The 27,521-nt window shown below is 48.2% G+C and overlaps 1 protein-coding gene across 2 annotated transcripts in view; it reads right to left on the bottom strand.

Moving 5' to 3' along the window:
* DNAH10 (dynein axonemal heavy chain 10) overlaps nt 1–27,521 on the bottom strand; it is a 712,041-nt gene that overhangs the window by 512,810 nt on the left and 171,710 nt on the right. Inside the window, exon 2 of one of the 2 annotated variants that reach the window (XM_063964570.1) lies at nt 153–274. The exons of the other annotated variant lie outside the window; for it this stretch is intronic. Within the exon in view, the coding sequence (XP_063820640.1) occupies nt 153–227 (75 nt within the window). The 5' untranslated portion in view covers nt 228–274. The remainder of the gene's footprint in view (nt 1–152; nt 275–27,521) is intronic. 2 annotated transcript variants of the gene reach the window in all.

The following is a 27,521-nucleotide window of genomic DNA, read 5'->3' as shown; positions in this document are numbered from 1 at the left end:
GCTGTTGGGAGTCCCTTGACCTTTCAAAGTGCCTCTATGGGAACTTCTGAACATACCCCGAAAGGCCTGGAATCTTTCCCTGCCTTGGGGATGAAAGGAACTGAACCTGGGACTTTTTTGCTTTGCTACTGGTAAATACAGACTCTTCCTACCTGTAATCTGGGAAATAATCTTAACCAATTCAGGTCCAAATAGATAAGATCCTTTAAAAGGAAATGCGTGTCCATGTCTCCTTTCCATGATTTCAGTCATAGGGAACACCTGGTGGAAATAGCTAGAGCAGAAATATGAGATTGTAATTGTATAGAGTCTAATAAGGTTAATGATTAAAATAATACAAATAGTATACTTATGACACATATTCTATGGCACAAGTATATGCTTTAGCCTTTACATTATTTTTATTATTTTTAAATAAACTTTATTTGCGAGATGACAGAGACACATAGAAAACACAGAAGTGAACTGCGCAGAGGTCTCAATGTATCATACATAAAAAAAATAGGATTTTAATACCTACCGGTAAATCCTTTTCTCTTAGTCCGTAGAGGATGCTGGGGATGCTTCAAGAACCATGGGGTATAGACGGGATCCGCAGGAGACATGGGCACTTTAAGACTTTAAAAAGGGGTGTGAACTGGCTCCTCCCTCTATGCCCCTCCTCCAGACTCCAGTTATAGGAACTGTGCCCAGGGAGACGGACATTTCGAGGAGAAGGATTTATTTAATTTTTAAAACTAAGGTGAGATACATACCAGCTCACACCTCAAACACGCCGTACAACATGGCAATCAACAACAACACATGCAACGGCATGACCAACATCAGCCACAGACTGACTGTACTTAACTCAACATGAGTGTAACCAAAAAAACCAAACTGCAGAAAACAGCCCGCTCTGGGACGGGCGCCCAGCATCCTCTACGGACTAAGAGAAAAGGATTTACCGGTAGGTATTAAAATCCTATTTTCTCATACGTCCTAGAGGATGCTGCGGATGCTTCAAGAACCATGGGGTTTATACCAAAGCTCTAAAACGGGCGGGAGAGTGCGGATGACTCTGCAGCACCGATTGACCAAACAAGAGGTCCTCCTCAGCCAGGGTATCAAACTTGTAAAACTTTGCAAAGGTGTTTGATCCCGACCAAGTAGCAGCTCGGTAAAGCTGTAATGCCGAGACCCCTCGGGCAGCCGCCCAGGATGAGCCCACCTTTCTGGTAGAATGGGCTTTTACCGATTTCAGGAACGGCAATACTGCCATAGAATGAGCCTGCTGAATCGTATTACAGATCCAGTGCGCAATAGTCTGCTTAAAAGCAGGAGCCCCAATCTTGTTGGGAGCCCACAGGACAAACAGAGCCTCTGTTTTTCCAAGCTGCGCCGTCCTGGCGACATAGATCTTCAAAGTTCTGACCACATCGAGAGACTTTGACTCCGCCAAGGCGTCAGTAGCCACTGGCACCACAATTGGCTGGTTTACATGAAATTATGAAACCACTTTTGGCAGAAATTGCTGACGAGTTCTCAACTCAGCTCTATCCACATGGAAGATTAAATAGGGGCTTTTGTGAGACAAAGCTGCCAATTCAGCTACCCGCCTTGCGGATGCCAAAGCCAACAACATGACTACTTTCCAAGTAAGGAATTTTAACTCAACCTTACGTAAATGTTCAAACCAATGAGATTGCAGGAACTGCAATACCACATTAAGATCCCACGGTGCCACTGGGGGCACAAATGGAGGTTGGATGTGTAGCACACCTTTCACGAAGGTCTGAACTTCTGGAAGGGAGGCCAATTCTTTTTGAAAGAAAATAGATAAGGCCGAAATTTGTACTTTAATAGAGACCAACTTTAGGCCCGCATCCACACCTGCTTGCAAAAAATGGAGCAAACGCCCCAGCTGAAATTCTTCCGTAGGAGCCTTCTTGGATTCACACCAAGACACATATTTTCTCCAAATACGGTGGTAATGCTTTGCCGTTACTTCCTTTCTAGCCTGAAGCAGAGTGGGAATGACTTCACTGGGAATACCCTTTCTGGCTAGGATCTGGCGTTCAACCGCCATGCCGTCAAACGCAGCCACGGTAAGTCCTGATACACGCACGGACCATGTTGTAACAGGTCCTCCCGTAGAGGAAGCAGCCAGGGATCTTCTATGAGCAACTCCTGAAGACCTGGATACCAGGCCCTCCTTGGCCAGTCTGGAACAATGAGTACCGCCTGAACCCTTGTTCTTCCTATAATCTTTATTACCTTTGGAATGAGTGGAAGTGGAGGGAACACATAGACAGATGGAAACACCCACGGTGTCACTAGGGCGTCCACCGCTATTGCCTGAGGGTCCCTCGACCTGGAACAATATCTCTGAAGTTTCTTGTTGAGGCGGGACACCATCATGTCTATTTGAGGAATTCCCCAACGACTTGTCACTTCTGCAAAGACCTCTTGATGAAGACCCCACTCTCCTGGATGGAGATCGTGTCTGCTGAGGAAGTCTGCTTCCCAGTTGTCCACTCCTGGAATGAAGACTGCTGACAGCGCGCTTGCATGTCTTTCCGCCCAGCGAAGAACTTTCGTGGCCTCAGCCATCACCGCTCTGCTCTTTATTCCGCCCTGGCGGTTTATGTACGCCACTGCTGTTCTGTTGTCTGACTGAATCAAAACTGGCAGACCGCGAAGAAGATGTTCCGCTTGCAGAATGCCGTTGTAAATGGCCCTTAATTCCAGAATGCTTCCTGGCTTGACCATTTTCCCTGAAAGTTTCTCCCTTGTGTGACTGCTCCCCAGCCTCGGAAACTTGCATCTGTGGTCACCAAGATCCAATCCTGAATCCCGAACCTGCGTCCCTCCAGAAGGTGAGAACTGTGCAGCCACCACAGAAGGGAGATCCTGGTCCTGGAAGATAGGATTATTTTCCGGTGCATGTCCAGGTGAGACCCGGATCACTTGTCCAACAGGTCCCACTGAAAGACCCTGACATGGAACCTGCCATAAGGAATGGCCTCGTAGGCCGCCACCATCTTCCCCAACAGCCGAGTGCATTGAAGAACTGACACTTTTGCTGGTTTCAGAATCTGTTTTACCATGTTCTGAATTTCCAGAGCCTTTTCCACTGGAAGAAAAACTTTCTGTAATTCTGTATCCAGAATCATACCCAGGAACGACAGGCGTGTCGTCGGAACCAACTGTGATTTTGGCAAGTTTAGGAGCCAACCATGTTGTTGCAGAATCGGCAGTGAGAGCGCAATATTCTTCAGCAATTGTTCCTTGGATCTCGCCCTTATGAGGAGATCGTCCAAGTACGGGATAATTGTGATTCCCTGCTTGCGCAGGAGAACCATCATTTCCGCCATAACCTTGGTGAAAATCCGTTGTGCCATGGACAGACCAAATGGCAACGTCTGAAATTGGTAATGACAATCCTGAGCCGCAAACCTCAGGTATGCCTGATGTGGAGGATATATGGGAACGTGTAAGTAAGCATCCTTTATGTCGACTGACACCATAAAATCCCCCTCCTCCAGACTGGAGATCACTGCTCGGAGAGATTTCATTTTGAATTTAAACCTTTTCAGAAAGAAATTTCTGAATTTTAGGTTCAGAATCGGTCTGACTGAGCCATCCAGCTTCGGGACCACGAACAGACTCGAATAAAAACCCTCCCCCCGTTGTGACGGGGGTACCGTGACAATGACTTGATTTTGACACAGCTTTAGTATCGCTGCGCATACCACTTCCCTTTCTAAATGAGAAACTGGCAAGGCCGATTTGAAAACTCGGTGAGGGGGCACGTCTTGAAACTCTAATCTGTATCCTTGGGTTACTATTTCTACTATCCAAGGATCCTGGTCCAAGTGCACCCAGACCTGACTGAAAAGTCTGATACGCGCCCCTACCGGCAGAGGAGCCCCAGCGTCATGTGGTGGATTTGGTAAAAGCCAGAGAGAACTTCTGCTCTTGGGAACTTGCCACAACCTGTGACCTTTTTCCCCTTCCCCTCGCAGCAAGGAAGGAGGACCCTCGTCCTTTTTTGAATTTATTGAGCCGAAAGAACTGCATCTGATAGTGAGGCGTTTTCTTCTGCTGTGCAGGAACATAAGGTAAAAATGACGACTTACCCGCGGTAGCCGTAGACACAAGGTCAGTGAGGCCGTCACCAAACAGGACACTACCGTTAAACGGTAACGACTCCATCGCCTTCTTAGAGTCAGCGTCAGTATTCCATTGATAAATCCACAATGCTCTCCTTGCTGAGACTGCCATGGCATTGGCACTTCATCCCTGATATGACCCAGAGTCAACAGCACGCTATCCCTGTCTAGGGAATCTATCTCAGATGACAAGTTATCTGCCCACTTTTCAATAGCACTACTCACCCATGCCGAAGCCACGGGAGGCCTGAGTAGCGACCCTGTAGTGACATAAATGGATTTTAGTGTATTTTCCTGCTTACGATCCGCAGGATCCTTTAGGGCTGCCGTGTCAGGAGACGGAAGCGCCACCTTTTTGGATACACGCGATAAAGCTTTCTCTACCGTGGGGGTTGACTCCCACTTTTCCCTGTCCCCAAATGGAAACGGATATGCCACTGGAATTCTTTTGGGAACCTGTATCTTCTTGTCAGGATTTTCCCAAGCCTTTTCAAAAAGCGCGTTCAGTTCATGAGAGGGAGGAAACGTTACCTCAGGTTTCTTTCCTTTATACATACAGACCCTTGTATCAGGGACAGCAGGGTCCTCTGTTATATGCAACACTTCTTTTATTGCCACAATCATGTACTGAATGCTCTTAGCCAGTTTTGGATTTAATCTGGCATCACCATAGTCGACACTGGAATCAGAGTCCGTGTCGGGATCTGTATCAGCTATCTGGGTAAATGCACGGTTCTGTGACCCCGAAGGGGTCTGAGCTTGTGACAAAGTATCCTCCATGGATTTCCTCCATGAATGGTTCTTAGACTCAGATCTATCAAATCTCTTAGTCAACCGAGTCACATTTGTATTTAAAACACTCAACATATTTACCCAATCATCCGTCGGCGGTGCCGACCCGGTCACTCTCACAGTATTTTCTGTCCCCACTCCAGCCTCCTCCTGGGAAGAGCACTCAGCCTCAGACATGTCGACACACACGTACCGACACCCACAACGGGGCTATAGGAGACAGACCCACAACAAAGCCTGTAAGAGAGACACAGAGGGAGTTCTGCCAGCTCACAACCCAGCGCCTATACCGGTACTGCAGCGAGTAAAAAGACTGCCCAGACCTATTAGCGCTTTATATATAAACAATCAGCACCAAATCACTTGTGCCCCCCCCCCCCCCCCCCCCCCGTTTTCACCTTGTTACTTGTACAGCAGTGTGGAGGTCAGGGCCAGCGTCTCTGCAGCTTCTGTGAAGAGAAAATGGCGCTGGTCAGAGCTGTGAGGGCTAAGCCACGCCCCCTACATGGCACGCTTCAGTCCCGCTTAAATTTCATATTTATACTGGCGGTGGTCCCATAACTGTTTTTACTTATGTCAGTGCTATTTGAGGGTCCAATGCTGCCCAGGGCGCCCCCCCCCCCCCCTCGCTCTGCAGTGCCGTTCATATGTGGGAGCATGGCGCGAGCGCGCCAGCTTCTCGGTACCTCAAACGCCATCTTCTGCCGTCACTGAAGTCTTCTGATCTTCCTATACTCACCTGGCTTCTGGCTCTGTGAGGGCGGTGACGGCGCGGCTCCGGGAACAAGCAGCTAGGCGCACCAGGTGATCGAACCCTCTGGAGCTAATGGTGTCCAGTAGCCTAAGAAGCAGAGCCTTTGAACTCAGAGAAGTAGGTCTGCTTCTCTCCCCTCAGTCCCACGATGCAGGGAGCCTGTTGCCAGCAGGTCTCTCTGAAAATAACAAACCTAACTAAGTCTCAGTGTGCATCCAGTCTCACTGGGCACAGAATCTAACTGGAGTCTGGAGGAGGGGCATAGAGGGAGGAGCCAGTTCACACCCATTCAAAGTCTTATAGTGTGCCCATGTCTCCTGCGGATCCCGTCTATACCCCATGGTTCTTGAAGCATCCCCAGCATCCTCTAGGACGTATGAGAAATAGGATAGAAACGAAAAGGCGAAGCAGAAAGGGAAAAAGAAAGAAAAGAAGGGAGAAGATGAGAAAACAAAATACAAATGCAAAGGAGGCAATTTAAAACCCACACTAGAATGTCCAGGAAGCTAGGGAGCAATATTTGCGACACGTTTGCCTCTATATAGGAGTTGTGTAATACTCCTAATGGATAAACAAACAAAAAAAGAAGCAATAGAAGCGCTCATAGAACCATATACATTGCACTCCAGAGAATGACAGCCAGAGGAGTCCAATATTTAATAAATTATAAATTACTTTATTAACAACGAGTGTAGACTCTTTATAACCATATGCATGACATTTGTCTTATGTAACAATTAAAACTGTGGTCAAATAGCTAACTTAGCATATAGATAAATGAGCTATGTGCTTTTCTATTATAAGAAAAGCATGTTTATATCAATATATAACAATTTCATGATTTATATCCAAAACTACGAGAAAAAGATTTACCGGTAGGTTTAAAATCTTATTTTCTCTTACGTCCTAGAGGATGCTGGGAACTACGTAAGGACCATGGGGATTATACCAAAGCTCCAGACCGGGCGGGAGAGTGCGGATGACTCTGCAGCACCGATCGAGCAAACATGAGGTCCTCCTTTGCCAAGGTATCAAACTTGTAGAATTTTGCAAAAGTGTTTGAACCCGATCAAGTAGCTGCTCGGCAAAGCTGTAATGCCGAGACGCCTCGGGCAGCCGCCCAAGAAGAGCCCACCTTCCTAGTGGAATGGGCCTTTACTGAATTTGGTAACGGCAATCCAGTCGTAGAATGAGCCTGCTGAATCGTGTTACAGATCCAGCGAGCAATAGTCTGCTTAGAAGCAGGAGCGCCAACCTTGTTGGCCGCATATAGGACAAACAGGGCCTCTGTTTTCCTAACCCGAGCCGTCCTGGCTACATAAATTTTCAAGGCCCTGACTACATCAAGGGACTTTGAATCCTCCAAGTCACCCGTAGCCACAGGCACTACAATAGGTTGGTTCATATGAAACGACGAAACCACTTTAGGCAGAAATTGAGGACGAGTCCTCAACTCCGCTCGATCCACATGGAAAATCAGATAGGGGCTCTTGTGAGACAAAGCCGCCAGTTCGGACACCCGCCTCCCAAATGCCAAGGCCAACAACATGACCACCTTCCAAGTGAGAAATTTTAATTCAACTGTTTGAAGAGGTTCAAACCAGTGTGATTGAAGGAACTGTAACACCACGTTAAGGTCCCACGGTGCCACTGGGGGCACAAAAGGAGGCTGGATGTGCAGTACTCCCTTTACAAAAGTCTGTACTTCTGGGAGAGAAGCCAATTCCTTCTGAAAGAATATAGATAAGGCCGAAATCTGCACCTTAATGGAGCCTAACTTCAGGCCCATATCCACTCCTGTCTGTAGAAAATGGAGAAAACGACCCAGCTGAAAATCTTCCGTAGGAGCATTCTTGGCTTCACACCAAGACACGTATTTCCTCCAGATACGGTGATAATGCTTCGCCGTTACCTCCTTCCTAGCTTTGATTAGAGTAGGGATGACTTCCCTACTAGCTAGGATTTGGTGTTCAACCGCCATGTCGTCAAACGTAACCGCGGTAAGTCTTGGAACACACAGGGCCCCTGTTGTAACAGGTCCTCCCTGAGAGGAAGAGGCCACGGATCTTCTGTGATCATTTCCTGAAGATCTGAATACCAGGCCCTTCGAGGCCAATCTGGAACAATGAGTATTGTCTGCATTCTTGTTCGTCTTATGATTCTCAGTATTTTTGAGTTAAGCGGAAGTGGAGGGAACACATAGACCGACTGAAACACCCACGGTGTCACCAGGGCGTTCACCGCCACTACCTGAGGGTCCCTCAACCTGGAACAATACGTCCGAAGCTTTCTGTTGAGGCGTGACGCCATCATGTCTATTTGAGGAAGTCCCCAACGACTTGTTACTTCTGTAAAGACCTCTTGATGAAGTCCCCACTCTCCTGGATGGAGATCGTGTCTGCTGAGGAAGTCTGCTTCCCAGTTGTCTACTCCCGGAATGAAGACCGCTGACAGAGCGCTTACATGATTTTCCGCCCAGCGAAGAATCCTGGTGGCTTCTGCCATTGCTGCTCTGCTCCTTGTCCCGCCCTGGCGGTTTACATGCGCCACGGCTGTGACGTTGTCTGATTGGATCAGAACGGGTAGGTTGCGAAGAAGACTCTCCGCCTGTTGCAAGCCGTTGTATATGGCCCTTAATTCCAGCACACTGATGTGTAGACAAGCCTCCTGGCTTGACCCTATTCCCTGTAAATTTCTTCCTTGTGTGACTGCTCCCCATCCTCGGAGGCTCGCGTCCGTAGTCACAAGAACCCAATCTTGAATGCCGAACCTGCGACCCTCTAGAAGGTGAACACTCTGGAGCCACCACAGGAGAGAGACCCTGGCCCTGGGGGACAGGCTTATCCTCCGATGCATCTGTAGATAGGACCCTGACCACTTGTCCAGAAGGTCCCACTGAAAAGTCCTCGCATGGGACCTGCCGAACAGAATGGCCTCGTAGGCCGCCACCATCTTTCGCAATACTCGAGTGCATTGATGAACTGACACTCTTTTTGGTTTCAGCAGGTCCTTGACCATGCTCTGGAGTTCCTGGACTTTTTCCATTGGGAGAAAAACCCTATTTTTTTCCGTGTCCAGAACCATGTCCAAAAATGACAGCCGAGTTGTCGGAACCAACTGCCACTTTGGTAGATTTAGAATCCAGCCGTGTTGCTGTAGTACTCTCAGGGAGAGACACGCTTTTTAGTAACTGATCCCTTGATCTTGCCTTTATCAGGAGATCGTCCAAGTATGGGATAATTGTGACTCCCTGCTTGCGCAGGAGCACCATCATTTCCGCCATTACCTTGGTGAAAATTCTCGGGGCCGTGGAAAGCCCAAAAGGCAACGTCTGAAACTGGTAATGACAATCCTGTACAGCGAATCTCAGGTACGCCTGATGAGGAGGATATATGGGGACATGAAGGTATGCATCCTTTATGTCTAGTGACACCATAAAATCCCCCCCTTCCAGGCTGGAGATCACTGCCCTGAGAGATTCCATCTTAAATTTGAACCTTTTCAAATATAGGTTTAGGGATTTTAGATTCAGAATTGGTCTGACCGAGCCATCCGGCTTCGGAACCACAAATAGGGTTGAATAAAACCCTTTCCCCTGTTGTCCTAGGGGAACCTTGATAATCATCTGCTGTTGACACAGCTTTTGTATGGCAGCTGAAACTATGTCCCTCTCTGAGGGAGAAGCTGGCAAGACCGATTTGAAAAATCGGTGTGGAGGCACATCTTCGAACTCCAGTTTGTAGCCTTGGGATACAATTTCGACCACCCAAGGGTCCAAATCCGACTGAACCCAGACGTGGGAGAAGAGACGAAGAAGTGCCCCCACCGGTGCGGACTCCCGCAGCGGAGCCCCAGTGTCATGCGGTGGATTTTGTAGAGGCCGGGGAGGATTTTTGTTCCTGGGAACTAGCTGTAGCTGGTGTTCTTTTCCCTCTACCTCTACCTCTGGCGAGGAAGGAAGAGCCCCGACCCTTTCTGAACTTATGCGACTGAAAGGACTGCATCTGGTATTGAGGTGTTTTCTTTTGCTGTGGGGGAACATAAGGCAAAAAAGAAGACTTACCCGCGGTAGCTGTGGAAACCAGGTCCGCGAGGCCATCCCCAAATAAAACTTCACCTTTGTAAGGCAAAGCCTCCATATGTCTCTTTGAATCCACATCACCTGTCCATTGACGGGTCCACAGGGACCTTCTAGCAGAAACTGCCATCGCATTGGCTCTTGAACCCAACAGCTCAAAATCTCTCGCAGCCTCTCTCATATATAACGCTGCGTCCTTAATGTGACCCAAGGTCAACAAAATACTATCTTTATCTAAGGTGTCAATGTCAGATGACAAGTTATCTGTCCACGCTGCAATTGCGCTACCCACCCATGCCGACGCTACTGCAGGTCTGAGCAGGGCTCCCGTAGTCGCATAAATTGATTTTAAGGTAGTTTCCTGTCTGCGATCCGCAGGATCCTTTAGGGCCGCCGTGTCCGGGGACGGTAGCGCCACCTTTTTGGACAAGCGCGTCAAGGCCTTGTCCACCGTGGGCGAGGATTCCCACCGTAACCTGTCCTTTGGGGGGGAAAAATACGCCATAATAATTCTCTTGGGAACCTGCAGTCTCTTGTCTGGAGTTTCCCAAGTCAAATAAAGCGTTCAGCTCATGAGATGGGGGAAACGTTACCTCAGGTTTCTTTTCCTTAAATATGCAGACCCTCGTGTCAGGGACAGATGGGTCCTCTGTGATATGCAAAACATCTTTTATTGCAATAATCATATATTGAATACTCTTGGCCACTCTTGGGTGCAACCTCGCATCATCATAGTCGACACTGGAGTCAGAATCCGTGTCGGTATCAGTGTCAGCTATCTGGGAGAAAGGACGTTTATGGGACCCTGAAGGGTCTTGTGACACAGCCAAAGCCATGGATTGACTCCCTGCGCTGTCCTTGGACCCTGCTTTGTCCAATCTCTTATGTAATAAAGTCACATTAGCATTTAAAACATTCCACATGTCCAACCAATCAGGTGTTGGCTGTGCCGACGGAGACACCACCACCATCTGCTCTGCATCCTCCCTAGATGAGCCTTCCGCTTCAGACATGTCGACACACACGTACTGACACCCCCACAAACACTGGGATATCTGAATATGGGGACAGACCCACAATAAGGCCCTTTGGAGAGACAGAGAGAGAGTATGCCAGCACACACCCAGCGCCACTAGATACTGAAAACAAAGTCACAGCCTGTAAAGCGCTATATCTACACAATTTAGCACCAAATAAATGTGCCCCCCCCCCCCCTCGTTTTTGCCCCCTGTTACTTGTTCAGCAGGGGAGAGTCCGGGAGCAGCTTCTCTGCAGCTTGCTGTGGAGAAAATGGTGATGGTTAGTGGAGGATCAAGCTCCGCCCCCTCGACGGCAGGCTTCGGTCCCGCTCTTTTCCTTTAAACTGGCAGGGGATTTATTATATACTGCCTCTGCAGTACCTATATAACTGTGCCAGACTTATTTGAGGTAAAAATTGCTGCCCAGGGCGCCCCCCCTGCGCCCTGCACCCGTGCTGTGCCTGTGTGTGTTATGGGAGCATTGGCACGCAGCGCAACCGCTGCGCGGTACCTCATGAGGATCTGAAGTCTTCTGCCACCTTTGAAGTATTCTTGCTTCTTACACGTACCCGGCTTCTATCTTCCGGCTCTGTGAGGAGGACGGCGGCGTGGCTCTGGGACGAACAGCAAGGACGACACCTGTGTTCCGACCCTCTGGAGCTAATGGTGTCCAGTAGCCTAAGAAACAGAGCCCATCAGTCCAGGAAAGTGGGTCTGCTTCTCTCCCCTCAGTCCCACGATGCAGGGAGCCTGTTGCCAACAGTGCTCCATGAAAATAAAAAACCTAACAAAAGTCTTTTCAGAGAAACTCAGTAGAGCTCCCCTGCAGTGCATCCAGTCTCCTCTGGGCACAGGATCAAACTGGGGTCTGGAGGAGGGGCATAGATGGAGGAGCCAGTTCACACCCATCTAAAGTCTTAGAGTGCCCATGTCTCCTGCGGAGCCCGTCTATACCCCATGGTCCTTACGGAGTCCCCAGCATCCTCTAGGACGTAAGAGAAATAGGTAGGCAGCTAGAAAACCAAGTACATATGACGATATAATTGTACAGTGACAGTTAGGACCAGTAAAAAAAAAACGGGCGTCCCCGGAATTAATTAAATTCATGATGGCTTAGCAGCACCTAAATTGCAGGCAAAGTTAGCCGTTTTGTGTAACAATGAATGGACTTTTACAAGTATATTGATTACACATGTGATCGTTTTATCAGGAGCCCTTTAAATAGAGCTCTTTTAGTTCAAGGAGTCATCTCTTTGAAAAAGTCACATTGCCTTTACCAATTACAGGTGGACAACACTGATACCGGCCACGCTGTGCAGACATTACCATCAAAGCAGTCTCAAGCATCGCATGGGAGACGGGAAGCCAATCCCCCTCCAGCTTGTTTTCTCACCGCAGCTCATACATCTACCTGCGGGTTCACCCATCAGCCGCCTCATCCAGCGGCTGCAACACTTTATTTGATTACACGGTTCACACTCAGCCAGCACCGGCAGCACTTCCATCATCTATGCTGCTATCCTTTATGGCGCGGCTGCAGCGGTAAAAGGTATCCCTCTATCGTGTGGAGATCCCACACGTATTTCATCACAGGCTCCCCATTACTGGGATCAGCGGCTTCCTTGTCATCAGCTTCACGCCGTTCACCACCTACAGTACTTGGACTCGGTAACTATTCACAGCTATCTAAATACCAGCGGCTTAAAACAGCTAACTTTGCCTGCAATTTAGCAGCTTCTAAGTCATCACGAATTTAATTAATTCCGGGGACGCCCGTTTTTTTTACTGGTCCTAACTGTCACTGTACAATTATATCATCATATGGACTTGGTTTTCTAGCTGCCTACCTATTTTTCATGTATTGTTACTTATTTATACTAAGTTTTGGATACCAATCATGAAATTGTTATATACTGATATAAACATGCTTTTCTTATAATAGAAAAGCACATAGCTCATTTATCTATATGCTAAGTTAGCTATTTGACCACAGTTTTAATTGTTACATAAGACAAATGTCATGCATATGGTTATAAAGAGTCTACACTCGTTTTTTATTAAAGGAATTTATAATTCATTAATTACTGGACTCCTCTGGCTGTCATTCTCTGGTGTGCAATGTATATGGTTCTATGAGCGCTTCTATTGCTTCTTTATTTTTTTTGTTTAGAAGATGAGAAAAGAAGGAGATTATGAAAGGATTGATTGATGAATGAATGATTAATGAAGTGACTAAGTGACTGAGTAAATGAATAAATGAATGGGTGAGTGAATAGATGAGTGAGTGAATGAATGTATGAATGAATGACAGACCGACCCGACTGGTCGGATCCGCATTCAGACAGACAGCTAAACCCATGGAGCGGTACCGTCTTGTGCAGATAAACGGATATGTCCCATTCCCTCAGCTAAATGCAAGTGAGACCTTGAAATAGGAAGTCCAGGGATCCCAGACTTTAAGGAATCTAGTGGATGAGCCTTTCAAAGTGCTTGTTATATATTCCATCGAATGGATGTGCCATATTCTAGCAATAATCTCATCTATTCTAGTGAGCTCGGAGGACCTCCAATGGACTGCTATGCAGCACCTGGTTGCAAGGACCATATGAGTGAACAACTTGTTCTGATGGTGGGACGCCTCAGGAATGTCCGTCAATAGTAGGAAATAGTTGGCCTGAAAGGGGATGTTCAGTGATAAAAGTGTAGTAGCCAGGGTCGCGACCTCCTTCCATAAGGGAATCAAAAGTGGACAGGTCCACCAGATATGGAGAAACATTCCGTCAGTAAATTTACAACGCCAACATAAAGGGGAAACTTCAGGGTTCATTTTGTTGAGCCTAACGGGGACGTAGTACCATCTATAGAATAATTTATATGCATTTTCCTTCAGCCGAACACAAATTGAGCTTGAAGCCACTTTTGCATAAATTTCAGACCAATCATCAGCGGTAAGTGTGTCTCCCAAGTCAGATTCCCATGCCCTTTCATGAGCATCTTTAATTTCTCTAGGGGAGGATGAGAGCAAGGTATATAACGTTGATATAAGTCCTTCAGTAGAAGCTTTACGAAAAGCTAGGAGTTCTACTGAAGAGAGAGCCTTTACATTATTTTAAGCATTTTTACCTTAAAAAAACAGTTTTAATTGTGTTTCGGAGGCACCACTCTCGGTGCCTCCCGCTGTCAATGTTAAAGAGCCAGAGCAGGGGGAGGGGCCAAGCATTGGGCAGTAAAAGCCCATTAAAAAAAGTCCTATAAGCGTCACCTACTAGAAGTGCCTCTTTGACAGAGGCGTGCATTCAGCCCATATGAAAGCACGCCTCTGTCACTAAGGGCCTAATTCAGACCTGGTCGCAAGCAGACTATTTTTGCACTGCTGCGACCAGGTAATCGCCGCCTACAGGGGAGGGGGTTAGGGCTTTGCAGGGATGCGTTCGGCTGTGCAGTGAGCTGCACAAACAAAAGTTTGTGCAGTTTCTGCACAGCCCAGGACTTACTCACCCACTGCGATGATCCAGGAAGAAGCTGACGTCAGGATCCCTCCCTGGAAACGGCCGGGCATACCTGCGTTTTTCCGACCACTCCCAGAAAACGGTGAGTTGCCGCCCACAAACGCCTTCTGTCTGTCAATCTTCTTGCGATCGCCGGTGCAATCGCTTTCTTCGTTCCTTTCATCGCTGCACGTCGCTGGCCAATGGCGCGCCTGCGCATTGCTGCCCGCATGCATGCGCTGTTCAGACCCGATTGTGCGGCTGCAAAAAACTGCAGCATGCGATTGGGTCTAAATGACCCCTAAGACTAATGTGATTGGGCAGTGGCAGAATCAGGGGGGAAGGGGCACCAAGGATTTTTTTTTTTTATTATTATTATTTACATATGCGACCACCCACTTCCCCTCCCCGCCCCGTCCGCAAGTAACGCAGTCCGACCAGAGGGGAAGGAGGGTTGCGATCCCCACTCCTCTCCCAATTACTATTCCCCCGCTACCGTCAGCTCTCATTTATCAGGCTTCCAGTCACACCTGGACACAGAAGTCACCCCAGCAGCCTGCGGTGCATCGACCGGCCAACGCAGTCCTGTACATGGCAGGTGGAGCTAGGAAGTGCTAGAGGACGAGCAGCCCCACCACAGGGAGCAGGTTTGTTAATTCCTCTGTTACTGGCTGCGGCGGGGGTTGGCCGGGATTTACTGGGGAGAGGGGAGGGTACCTAAGTTTGTAATGGGCTGAGCTCACCCATGCTGTATCAGACAGGTGTAGTATGTTATGTCGGCGGCCGGGATTCTGGCACCCAGCATACCGGCGCCGGGATCCCAACCGCCGGCATCTAGGCTAGCGCAAATCAGACCCTTGCGTGCTCGCTGCGCTTGCCATGCTGTGGGTACAGTGGCGCAACGCTATTTATTCTCCCTCCAGGGGGAGGGGGCGTGGACCCACAAGAGGGAGAATAGTTGTAGTTATGTCGAGTGTCGGGATTCCGGCGCCGGTATAATGAGTGCTGGGATCCCAACAGCCGGCATACTGAATAGCAACTGTGTCAGGGACCCATGGCTGTACTGCTTATGTTGTATGTTATACTTTTGGCAGAGTGGGACAGTAATGTGCTCCCCCTAGTATCACCCTCTCCCTGTCACCCACTGCTGACACCCTCTCCCCGGCATCACCCTCTTCCTGTCACCCTCTTCCTGACGTTAACCTCTCCCTGTCACCAGCTACCTGGCATCACCCTCTCCCTGTCACCTACTGCTGTCACCATTTCCATAGCGTCACCCTCTCTCTGGCGTCACACTCACCCTGTCACCCACAGCTGGCACTGACTACTGTCATCCTCTCCTTGTCATTCTCTTTCTGTCACCAGCGCCCTGGCATAACCCTCTCCCTGTCGTCACCCACTGTTGTCAGCCTTTCCCTGCCACCCACTGCTGTCATCCTCTCCCTGGCGTCACCCTTACCCTGGTGTCACCCACTGCTGTCATCCTCTCACTGTCATCCACTGCCTCTACCTGGCATCACACACTGCCTTTCCCCATAACCCACTGCCTCTCTCCATCACCCTTTACCTGTCACCACAGTGCCTCTCTCCGTCACCCTCTCCCTAGTATCACTCTCTCCCTGATGTCATCCACTGTTGTCACTCTCTCCCCGGTGTCACCCTATCCCTGTCACCCACTGCCTCTCTCCATCACCCCTTACCTATCACCCTCTCCCTGTCACCCACTGCCTCTATCCATTACCCTCTCCCTCTTACACACTGCATCTTCCCTGCATCACTGTCTCCCCATCACCATCTCTCTCCTGTAACCCTCTGCCTTTCCAAGGCATCACACTCTCCTTGCCCCTTGTTGTGAGGCCACACCCTCATTGCAAGACCATGCCTATTTTTCAGGGAGCACATGTACCTTCGGTGCATGCAGGGACAGCGGCGGTAGCTGACATTGGCTCATGGGTGGTAGCGGGCATTGGCGGGACACGGTGGACATTATGGCTGCAGTGCCTCACAAGCCATTGACCTCTCGCACGCCACTGGATACACCTGACAAAGTGAATAAGGATTTTAGTATACCTTCACCTTTCCTATCCATAGGATCTTTTGGTGTTACAGATTGAACTGCTTGAATAACCGTATTCATCACCAACATAACTCTGGGCGCATCCACCATATGTGGATTTTCCCAGGCCTAGTATCTTCTTCCAAAAAGGGATAAAGATATTTGATCGTTTTTGGAATATTACATTTTGGGAGAAATTCAAATGTTTGAAAAGACGGTTGGGTGTCTGTTTTTTCCAGGCTATTAGATAGGAAAAAACAGACACCCAACTGACTTTTCAAACCTTTGAATTCCCCCCTTTGAATCCGGTCTTAACCAGGCTTCACCCAGGATTTCACCCACAGATACCTGCTTCTTCTTCCATTTGAAGAAAGAAACTGAACTGGCCACTGGCACAGTGGATTCCTGTAAATTCAAAGTCTTCTGGACCGAATCTACCAAAAGAGACACCCCTGAATCAGGGTGAGAGTCCTCCTCCCAATTTGAAGAATCCTCCCATTCACAATCCAGCTCCCCCTCTTCCTGAGAAGAAATTGCCAAAACTTCCTTTCCAGGTAACTCAAAAGGTGCTCTCTCAGCACGTCTTTCTGTGGCTGTAGCACCTGCTGATGCCATTCTATTTAGGGATGTTGCCATCTCTGTAAAGCATCGTCCCATTGGCTCAAATGAGGGATTAGGTACAATGGAAGAATGAGTACAGGGTAACATGCAATTAGCCTGGGAGTGACGCAATTCCTCTATAGCATCTGCCATGGACTTTGCCCACTCAGGCATCAATGACTATTCAGCTGAACTTCCCGGTAATGGTTGAACCCACACTAAATGCTGATCCTGTACAACCTTCTGACAATTTTTTATCACATTTTATACAAGTATACCCAGCTGGTTTCTTGGAACCCTTGTCTGGTTTCTACATATTTATAAGAGAGAGAGACAGATTCAATTTGAACAGATAGCTACCTAACTTCAATTAAAAAAAAAAAAGAGTGTAGCACTGTTAATATATACAAAACCAACTGCTGGCTGTAAAGACCAGGTGATATAACTGCCTAACTTCCACAGAACCAGTGTAGTAAAGACAATAGATACACATTTTATATATATATATATATATATATATATATATATATATATATATATGTTGTCTGACCCTGAGGACGGGGATCTGCCCCGAAACATGTCGGTTGCAATGGTCTAAATAAATGACCTGATTTTTCATATTGACGAGTCTGTTTGAGTGCCGCCGCATATCCACGATGCACACAGAGTGCCGCCGCATAGCCACACCATGCACACAGCATACATACAGCATATACACACATAGCATACATACAGCATATACACACACACACATAGCACGTTCATACAGCATATACACACACAGCATACATACAGCATATATACACACACACATAGCACGTTCATACAGCATATACACACACAGCATACATACAGCATATATACACACACACATAGCATATACATACAGTATATACACACACATACATAGTATACATACAGCATATACACACACACACAGCACATACATACAGCATATACACACATACTGTAGCATGTATACATACAGCATATACACACAAACACACACATACAGATGTGTCCACTTACATCTTTGCTATTTTGCTCAATTTGGCACAACATGCAAAACACGGCTAAGCTGTTTTTCACGAGTAGCGAGTGGATGTATTTTAAAATGTTTGTTTGCCATAATAGAATATGTATAAAGAAACATAGTAAAGAAGCAAATTAAGAAAAATAACAAAGCATGGCTAAATCCCTGAGTCTATGGCATGCAAAACCATGCCATACATGGCGCATACATACAGCATATACACACACACACACACATACCTAGCACATATATACAGCATATACCCACACATAGCATGCATACATACAGCATATACACACACATAGCATACATACAGCATATACACACACACACACACACCTAGCACATACATACAGTATATACACACACCTAGCATGCATACCTACAGCATAGACACACACACAGCATACATATAGCATATACACACACACAAACACACACATAGCATGTCCCTCTCCCCCCCTCCCCAAACATCAGGTCAGTGGGTGCCTCACCCACCCAGCATAACTAAGCCCCGGAATATGACACACACACACCTGCTCAGCTGCAGTGCAGAGAACAGGTAACACTCTCCTCACCCGACTGGCCAGCTCTGACACAGGAGTCACATGGGACAGCAGAACTGCCTGGGTGGAGCTGCACACACTGCCTCTGCAGCTATAGTAGCTCCTTCTACACACTCAGCCAGCCGTACAGCCATAGCCTGCCTCAGCGACAGTCAGTGTGATAGGAGGCAGCCGCACAGTCTGGGGCTCAGTTTAAAAATAAATAAAAATCTGTAAACTGCAGCGATGGATCGGTGGGCAGGGGGGGGGGGGGGTTTCTAGGTACACATGTGGGCAGATGTATTAACCTGGAGATGGCATAAGGAAGTGATAAACCAGTGATAGATGCAAGGTGATAATGGCACCAGCCAATCAGCTACAATATGTAAATTAACAGTTAGGATCTGATTGGCTGGTGCCTTTATCATATTGCAAATATCACTGGTTTATCACTTCCTTATGCCTTCTCCAGGTTAATACATCTGCCCCTCAGAGTCGCTAAAAACAAGACTGAGATTCTGGTGGATGTAGAGGGGTTATATAGTGGGTGGAAGCTTGTTTCAAACTAGTTAGTGCTTGTCTCCACAATTCACTACACATAATCCAGAAGTAATGACATCCCCCAGATGGATGATAAAGGAATAACCGTAATCTAGGTCCCCTAGATACTGGAGCATAAAAAAATGAAAGGACTATTTCACCTTGTGACTAATTTTTTCATTTAGTTGAGGATCAAAGATGACATTACTTGCAAAAGGTAGGGACTGCAGGATCATCTAAGATTCTGCATCAGTTTCCCAGGCCTTACATTACAGCATATGTTTCACTGCAATTAATGAGACTGAATTAGTCACACAAGAGCAGCTCAACCAATGATAATACTGTAACTCAGACTTTGGCTTATCAGATGGCAACCCTTCTGAAAGCTGTTCCTATTGTACCTCTTTTCGACTGTCATGATAACCCAAACAAATGCTAAGATGGGCATAAGAGAAGCCCTAGTTGTTATATGTATGGACTTTAAATAGGATTTTGGTACCTACCGGTAAATCCTTTTCTCGTAGTACGTAGAGGATGCTGGGGTCCACATTAGTACCATGGGGTATAGATGGGTCCACCAGGAGCAGGGCCGGTTCTAAGATTTGTGGCGCCCCGGGCAAAATATGGGGGCGTGGCTTCAATTGGGGGCGTGGTCAACGCGCTGAAAGAAAAAATAAAAATAAATAAAAAGTATACTTACCATCCCCGTTCCTGATCCAGACCCCCTCCGCCGGCGGCGCCGCTCTTCTCCTCTCCTCTCTTCTCTTCAATCTATGAGAGAGACGTTATTACGTCTCTCCCATAGAACAGCATAGACACTAGAGGTCAATTATGACCCCTAGTGTCTGTGCCACTATGCTGTGCGGTGCGCGATGACGTCATCGCGCATCGCACAGCAAAGGTCCTCTAGACGAAGGGAAACTAGACCGTAGCGTCTAGTTTCCCTTCATGGAGAGGACCTTTGCTGTGCGGTGCGCGATAACGTCATCGCGCACCGCACAACTAAGGTCCTCTCAATGAAGGGAAACTAGACGCTACGCGTCTAGTTCCCTTCAAAGCGGGGGGGCACAGCAGGGCACTGCGGGGGACACAGTGGCGGATCTTGCCCTGGTGCGGCGCCCTCCGGATGGCGCCGGCGCCCTCTGGAAGGCGGCGCCCCGGGCAAAAGTACCGCTTGCCCGTGGCAAGAACCGCCACTGACCAGAAGCCACTGGCACTTTAAGAGTTTGAGAGTATGGGCTGGCTCCTCCCTCTATGCCCCTCCTACCAGACTCAGTCTAGAAACTATGCCCGAGGAGATGACATACTTCGAGAGAAGGACTTAACACAGATAGTGGCGAGATTCATACCAGCTCACACATACAAGGCACGTCAAGACAACTAACTTGAACTACTCAGCAACAACTGAAACATTACTTACCAAGTAACAAGCAGTACTCAACTAAAACGAAGTTGTACTGAACCAAATAACAATTGAAGGAAAACTAAGCGCTGGGGGGGGGGGGGGGGGGGGGGGGCAGCATCCTCTATGGACTACGAGAAAAGGATTTACCGGTAGGTACCAAAATCCTATTTTCTCTTGCGTCCTAGAGGATGCTGGGGTCCACATTAGTACCATGGGGATGTACCAAAGCTCACAGAACTGGAGGGATAGCGCAAAGGCTCCTGCAGAACTGATTGACTGAACTTCAGATCATCAGAGGCCAAAGTACCGAACTTGTAAAACTTTGCAAACGTGTTCGACCCAGACCAAGTTGCAGCTCGGCAAAGTTGCACTGCCGAGACACCCCGGGCAGCCGCCCAGGAAGACCCCACCTTACGAGTAGAGTGGGACTTAAAAGATTTTGGACACGGCAGTCCTGCTGTAGAATAAGTGTGCTGGATAGTGAACCTAATCCAGCGAGAAATAGTCTGCTTAGAAGCAGGACACCCAATTTTCTCGGGATCATATAGGACAAACACAGAGTCCGACTTTCTGTGACGAGAAGTTCTCTTCACATATATCTTCAGAGCCCTCACGACATACAAGGACTTGGAAGTAATTGAGGAGTCAGTAGCCACTGGCACCACAAATAGGTTGGTTGATATGAAATGCCGACACAACCTTTGGAAGAAACTGCTGACGAGTCCGGAGCTCAGCTCTATCTTCGTGGAAGATCAAGTAAGGGCTTTTACAGGATAAAGCCCCCAGCTCGGAAACACGTCTAGCAGAAGCCAAGGCCAACAAAGTGACCGCCTTCCATGTAAGAAATTTGAGCTCCACCTCCTGTACAGGCTCAAACCAATCCCACTGGAGGAACTGCAACACCACGTTAAGGTCCCATGGCGCCGTAGGCGGTAAAAAGGGAGGTTGGATATGCAGAACTCCCTTCAAAAAGGTCTGAACCTCATGGAGGGCAGCCAATTGCTTCTGAAAGAAAATGGATAGGGCTGATATCTGGACCTTCACAGATCCCAACCTCAGACCCATATCCACTCCTGCTTGCAGGAAGAGGAGGAAATGTCCCAGTTGAAATTCCACTGCAGGAAACTTCTTGGACTCACACCAAGAAACATATTTCTTCTAAATACTATGGTAATGTTTTGACGTTACCCCTTTCCTAGCCTGTATGAGGGTAGGAATAATTTTCTTCGGAATACCTTTCCGAGCAAGAATCAGGCGCTCAACTTCCATGCCGTCAAACATAGCCACGGTAAGTCTTGATAGGCGAACGGCCCCTGCTGCAGCAAGTCCTCCCAAAGAGGAAGAGGCCTCGGGCTCTTCTTGCAGTAGATTCAGAAGGTCCGCGTACCAAGCCCTTCTTGGCCAATCTGGGGCAGTGAGGATCGCTGGAACCCTTGTTCTCCTTATGAGCTTTAGGATTCTTGGGATGAGTGGGAGTGGAAGAAACACGTACACTGACTGGAACACCCACGGAGACACCAGGGCGTCCACTGCCTCTGCCTGTGGGTCCCTCGACCTGGAACAATAACGCCGAAGCTTCTTGTTGAGACAAGAGGCCATCATGTCTATTTGGGGCAATCCCCAAAGATCTGTTATTTCCTTGAAAACCTCCTGATGGAGTCCCCACTCACCTGGATGAAGATCGTGTCTGCTGAGGAAGTCTGCTTCCCAGTTGTCTACTCCTGGAATGAAGATGGCTGACAGCGCCAACGCGTGTTTTTCTGTCCAGAGAGGTATTCTTGTCACCTCTGACATTGCTGCTCTGCTCTTCATTCCGCCCTGTCGGTTTATGTAAGCCACTGTTGTTACGTTGTCCGACTGCACTTGGATGGCCCGATTTCTCAGAAGAGGGGCCACCTGAAGAAGACCATTGTAGACGGCTCTTAGTTCCAGAATGTTGATGGGCAGGCCGGCTTCCAGGCTTGACCACCGTCCTTGGAAGGTTACTCCTTGAGTGACTGCTCCCCAGCCCCGGAGGCTCGCATTCATTGTTAGCAGGACCCAGTCCTGAATCCCGAACCTGCGGCCTTCTAGGAGGTGAGGCAATTGTAGCCACCAGAGGAGAGAAATCCTAGCCCTTGGCGACAGACGAATTCTCTGATGCATGTGGAGGTGAGATCCCGACCACTTGTCCAGGAGACCCAGTTGGAAGGGCCGAGCATGGAACCTCCCGTACTGGAGAGCCTCATAGGAGGCCACCATCTTTCCCAATAGGCGAATGCATTGATGAACAGACACCCGGGGTGGCTTCAAGACATCCCGGACCATGGATTGGATCACCAACACCTTGTCCCGCGGAAGAAACACCCGCTGCACTTCCGTATCCAGGATCATTCCCAGAAACGACAATCTCTGGGTTGGTTCCAAATGTGACTTTGGAAAATTCAGAATCCACCCGTGACTCTGGAGCAGTCGCATTGTGAGAACAATGGACTGCAGCAGCTTCTCCTTGGACGATGCCTTTATCAGGAGATCGTCCAGATAAGGAATGATGTTTGCGGAGTAGCATCATCATTTCCGCCATCACCTTGGTAAACACCCTCGGTGCTGTGGAGAGGCCGAATGGCAGGGCCTGGAACTCAAAATGACAGTCCAGCAATGCAAAGCGGAGATATGCCTGATGCAACGGCCAAATCGGAGTGTGAAGGTACGCATCCTTGATATCCAGTGATAAAAGGAATTCCCCCTCTTCCAGACCTGATATCACCGCCCTGAGAGACTCCATCTTGAACTTGAACTCCTTTAGAAAGGGGTTCAACGATTTTAGGTTCAGAATGGGCCTGACCGAACCATCCGGTTTCGGTACCATGAAAAGGTTTGAATAGTTACCCCTTGTTAGCATGTGAGGTGGTACCAGCACAATGACCTTTGCCACCACCAGCTTTTGGACAGCGTCTTGAAGCACTGTGCTGTCCTCCAACAGAGTTGGCAAGCCTGACTTGAAAAAACGATGAGGAGGGAGACTTTGAAATTCCAGCCTGTATCCCTGAGACACAATATCTACTACCCAGGGATCCATGCGGGACGATACCCAGACATGACAGAACTGTCTGAGTCTCGCTCCCACAGGCCCCACCTCCGGGCCGTCCCGTCCACCGTCATGCGGAGGACTTTGGGGTACCTGAAGCAGGCTTTTGTTCCTGGGAACCTGCAGCGGCAGGTTTCTTGGACTTAACCTTACCTCCCCTAAAGAAGGAATTGGATGATCTGGCCTTTCTAGGCTTGTTGGGCCGAAAGGACTGGTGCACAGCTGAGGAGAAGGATTTCTTCGGAGCAGGTGCTGCTGAGGGAAGAAACGGAGAATTACCCACTGTAGCACTGGATATCCACACGTCTAGAGCTTCCCCAAAGAGAGCCTGACCTGTATAGGGTAGCGACTCCACACTTCTCCTGGATTCCGCGTCAGCCGATCACTGGCGGAGCCACAGTCCCCGACGAGCTGAAACAGACATGGAAGAAATTCCCGCAGCCATGGAACCCAGGTCCTTCATGGATTCTACCATAAAACCAGCAGAATCACGAATGTTGCGTAAATACAATGCAACGTCATCCCTATCCATCGTATCCATATCCTTAATTAAGGCAGTCAACCACTTCACTATTGCCTTTGCTATCCATGCACTAGCAATAGTGGGACGTAATATGGCCACCGAAGCAGTGTACATTGATTTAAGTGTATTAAGAATTTTCCTATCTGCCGGCTCCTTTAAGGCGGTAGATCCCGGTACAGGTAAAACCACCTTTTTTGAGAATCTGGACACAGATGCGTCAACAATCGGCGGGTTTTCCCATTTTATCCTATCCTCCTCAGGGAAAGGAAAAGCCACCAGAACCCTCTTAAGGATCTGAAACGTCTTTTCAGGGTTTACCCATGCTTTTTCAAATATAGCATTCAGCTCTTTTGACGCAGGGAAGGTTAGCGAGGCTTTCTTATTTTCCTCCTCAACCTGCTCAGGTGTGGTATCATTAACATTTAACACATCCCTGATGGCCTCTATCAACAATTGCACCCCCCTTGCAAGAGATGCAGACCCCCACAACACATCCCCATCACCATCTGTAGTGTCAGAATTGGTATCTGTGTCGTCTTGTGTTACCTGCACAAGCGCACGTTTGTGGGGGTATATAGCGGGGTGTCCCGAGGTACCACACAAGGGCCATACAGCCATAGAGGTCTGCAATACCTGGGATGCAGATTCATTACTGGCAACCCTGTCAGAAATCTGAGAAATCCAAGTCTTGATAGAGGAAAACCAACCTCGTTCCCTTGCTGGAATCTGTGCTAAACCAGTGCTATCCGGATTACATGGAATGGGATCATCCTGGGAGGATAAATCCTCTGCAGCATATGACACTGTGTCCCTGGACATTGCTACAGGTGACCACCAAACACTCCACACACACACATGTGGGGGTAGACAGAGTTTACCCCCCAAGAATGGCAAGAGAGAGACAGAGATTGGAGCCAACCCACAGCAGCGCTTTTCAGTAAGGAGAAACCCCTTATCAGCGCTGACTTGTGCTACTTAATAGGACACACAGTCAAATAACAGCCTTCCCTCCCATCTACAACCCCTTGGTACAGTATACAGTAAGCTGGAGTTGCTGTGGAGGGACCTGTATCTTCCTTTCAGCTTTGCATGCAGGAAAATGGCGCTGGAACGCTGCAGGGTCCGCTCTGAGAAGCTCCGCCCCCTTAATGGCGCTGTCTTCCCGCTCTTCAGAAGTTTAAACTGAGGAGTTTTGCTGGCTGAGATCCCTGGACCCCGACAGGCTTGCTAACCAGTGTGAGGGGTAAGCGCTGGCCCAGGGCGCCCCTCACAGCGCCGCACTATGTGCCTCTGGTACCATTCAGGAGCGCAGTTAATACCGCGCTCCTTCCCCATTGCCGCCATCTTCACACCAGCCCACTTGCTAGGGGGGTCGGTGACTAACTCATCACTCACTTCAGCTCTGTAAGGGGTCGGCGGCATGCTGCTGGGGCGAGCGGTTTCCCTGTGGCGGAGACCGATCAGACCCCTCTGGAGCTCAGTGTCCAGTAGGCGTAGTCAGTGGCTCAGACCCCGCAGGGCGGACACTGCTCCCCCACTTGGTCACCCCATGGTACTAATGTGGACCCCAGCATCCTCTAGGACGTAAGAGAAAGATAGCTTTACATTTTCTGTGCTTGCCATCCTTAAAAGACACAAGACTGGCAAACAAAATAGTTTTGGTCTTTTAAAAGTGCAACAGGGGTATCCACCTTTGGTGGGGACTCTCATTTTATAGCATGCTCACTAGGGAGAAGACAGTAATTGAAAAGTGTGAGACCTTGACCTTCATGTCAGGTTTGCCCCACACCTCGCACAATAAATCTAGCTGGGAAGAGGAAGTAAAACAAATAGATTATTTCTTCTTTGTATAGAATAAGGACAAGTATGGCCTACCATGCACCTCGCTGTCCTGAATGCAAAGAAACTGCCCCTCCCACACCATCATGAACTCCCTACCTTCTAGAGGAGTCTTCATCCAAATATGAGGACTCCTCAAGGTGCTAGTCATCAGCAAATTCACCTATCCCTGGAGAGGAAAACGAAAAGTCTGTTCCATCTGAAAAATGGACCACTACAATGGAGACCATCCAGATTTAGCTCTGGAATTACTCCCATTATCTGACATGACAGAAAAGATGAAAAGTTACAGCACACTATCAGAAGCACAGAGTGAAACTACAGAGACAGACGGGTACCTCACAGCACAAGTTCGGCAGCAGTGTATTTCAAATCCCTATTTTTTAATATTCCTGGGTCAATATACAGAAGGCAGGATCAGCAGATGTGGGTTTCAGTGACTGACAGTTTAGGCAAGCTTAGCTCTGTATGGAAAAGTTAGCAAAGGAGGAAGTTCATACTAGCGGGGAACTGGCTTTTCCCCCCTGGGTCCAACACAAATCATTAATTATTCAAAACAGAATTTAAAAAAAAAAAACAGACTGTAACTGCCTAGTAAGAAAAACTATATAATAAAGTCACTTACCAGAAGTCCTTCCCGACTCCGAAGGCTCTGTGCATACAAATCCGGTACTCCAGTACTGACTGTGTCTAAAAATCCCCTGACCAAGTGGGGATAGAGATGAGCTTCTTATCTTAACCCATCCTTTAAACCAGTGGTTCTCAACCTCGGTCCTCAAGTACCCCCAACAGTTCATGTTTTCCAGGTCTCCTCACAGGATTGCAAGTGAAATAATTTGCTCCACCTGTGGGTCTTTTATAATGTGTCAGTGAGTAATGAATACACCTGTTCAACTGCTAGGTGACCTGGAAAACATGAACTGTTGGGAAACCGAGGTTGAGAACCACTGCTTGAAACGACCAATGTTTTCACCCAATGGAGGTAGCAGCATGGGATCTGAAGTAATTACTGGTGAGTGGAAGACCAGTTCACCCATCCGAGGCAGTCCCATAGGTAGCGGTAGATATATGGCAGTGGAAGGCACCTCCCCTTCCCACTACTAGCAACATATAGTAATTGCCTGCATGGCAACCACTGTGATGTCTAATGACTTGCAGAGAAATATAAATGAATAAAAACTAAATTAAAAGAAAATTTCTTATGCTGCCATATGCAGCACAGCATACATTTCATTGCTGTTATAGGTACTTAGTAACACTGATTTTCAGTAGGCAGATTCCCAGAAGGCTAGGTACTGTATTCTAGAGGGGGATGAGTATCAGACATGTGTCAGGTTTCCTAAAGTGTCCACATTTGTGTCTGAGCCCTCTATGCCCTATTGTTCCATTCAGGGCCGGTTCTAGACTTTCTGGCGCCCAGGGCAAAAGTTTCCATCGGTGCAAAATAGGGTTAGTGCGCGCCTTATTACACACCAAAAGAGAGGGGCGTGGCTTCACAAGGAAGGGGCGTGGCCACCGAATAGTACCAATACACATTACACCGCACAGTAGTGTCCGTTAGTCACATTACACCACACAGTAGTGTCGGTCAGTCACATTCCACCACACAGTAGTACCTCTTATACCAT

Source organism: Pseudophryne corroboree, chromosome 1 (genome assembly GCF_028390025.1).
Source record: "Pseudophryne corroboree isolate aPseCor3 chromosome 1, aPseCor3.hap2, whole genome shotgun sequence".
Taxonomy (NCBI): Eukaryota; Metazoa; Chordata; class Amphibia; order Anura; family Myobatrachidae; genus Pseudophryne; species Pseudophryne corroboree.
The sequence above is the reverse complement of the archived record's forward strand: the minus strand, read 5'-3'. Positions and strand labels throughout refer to the sequence as shown.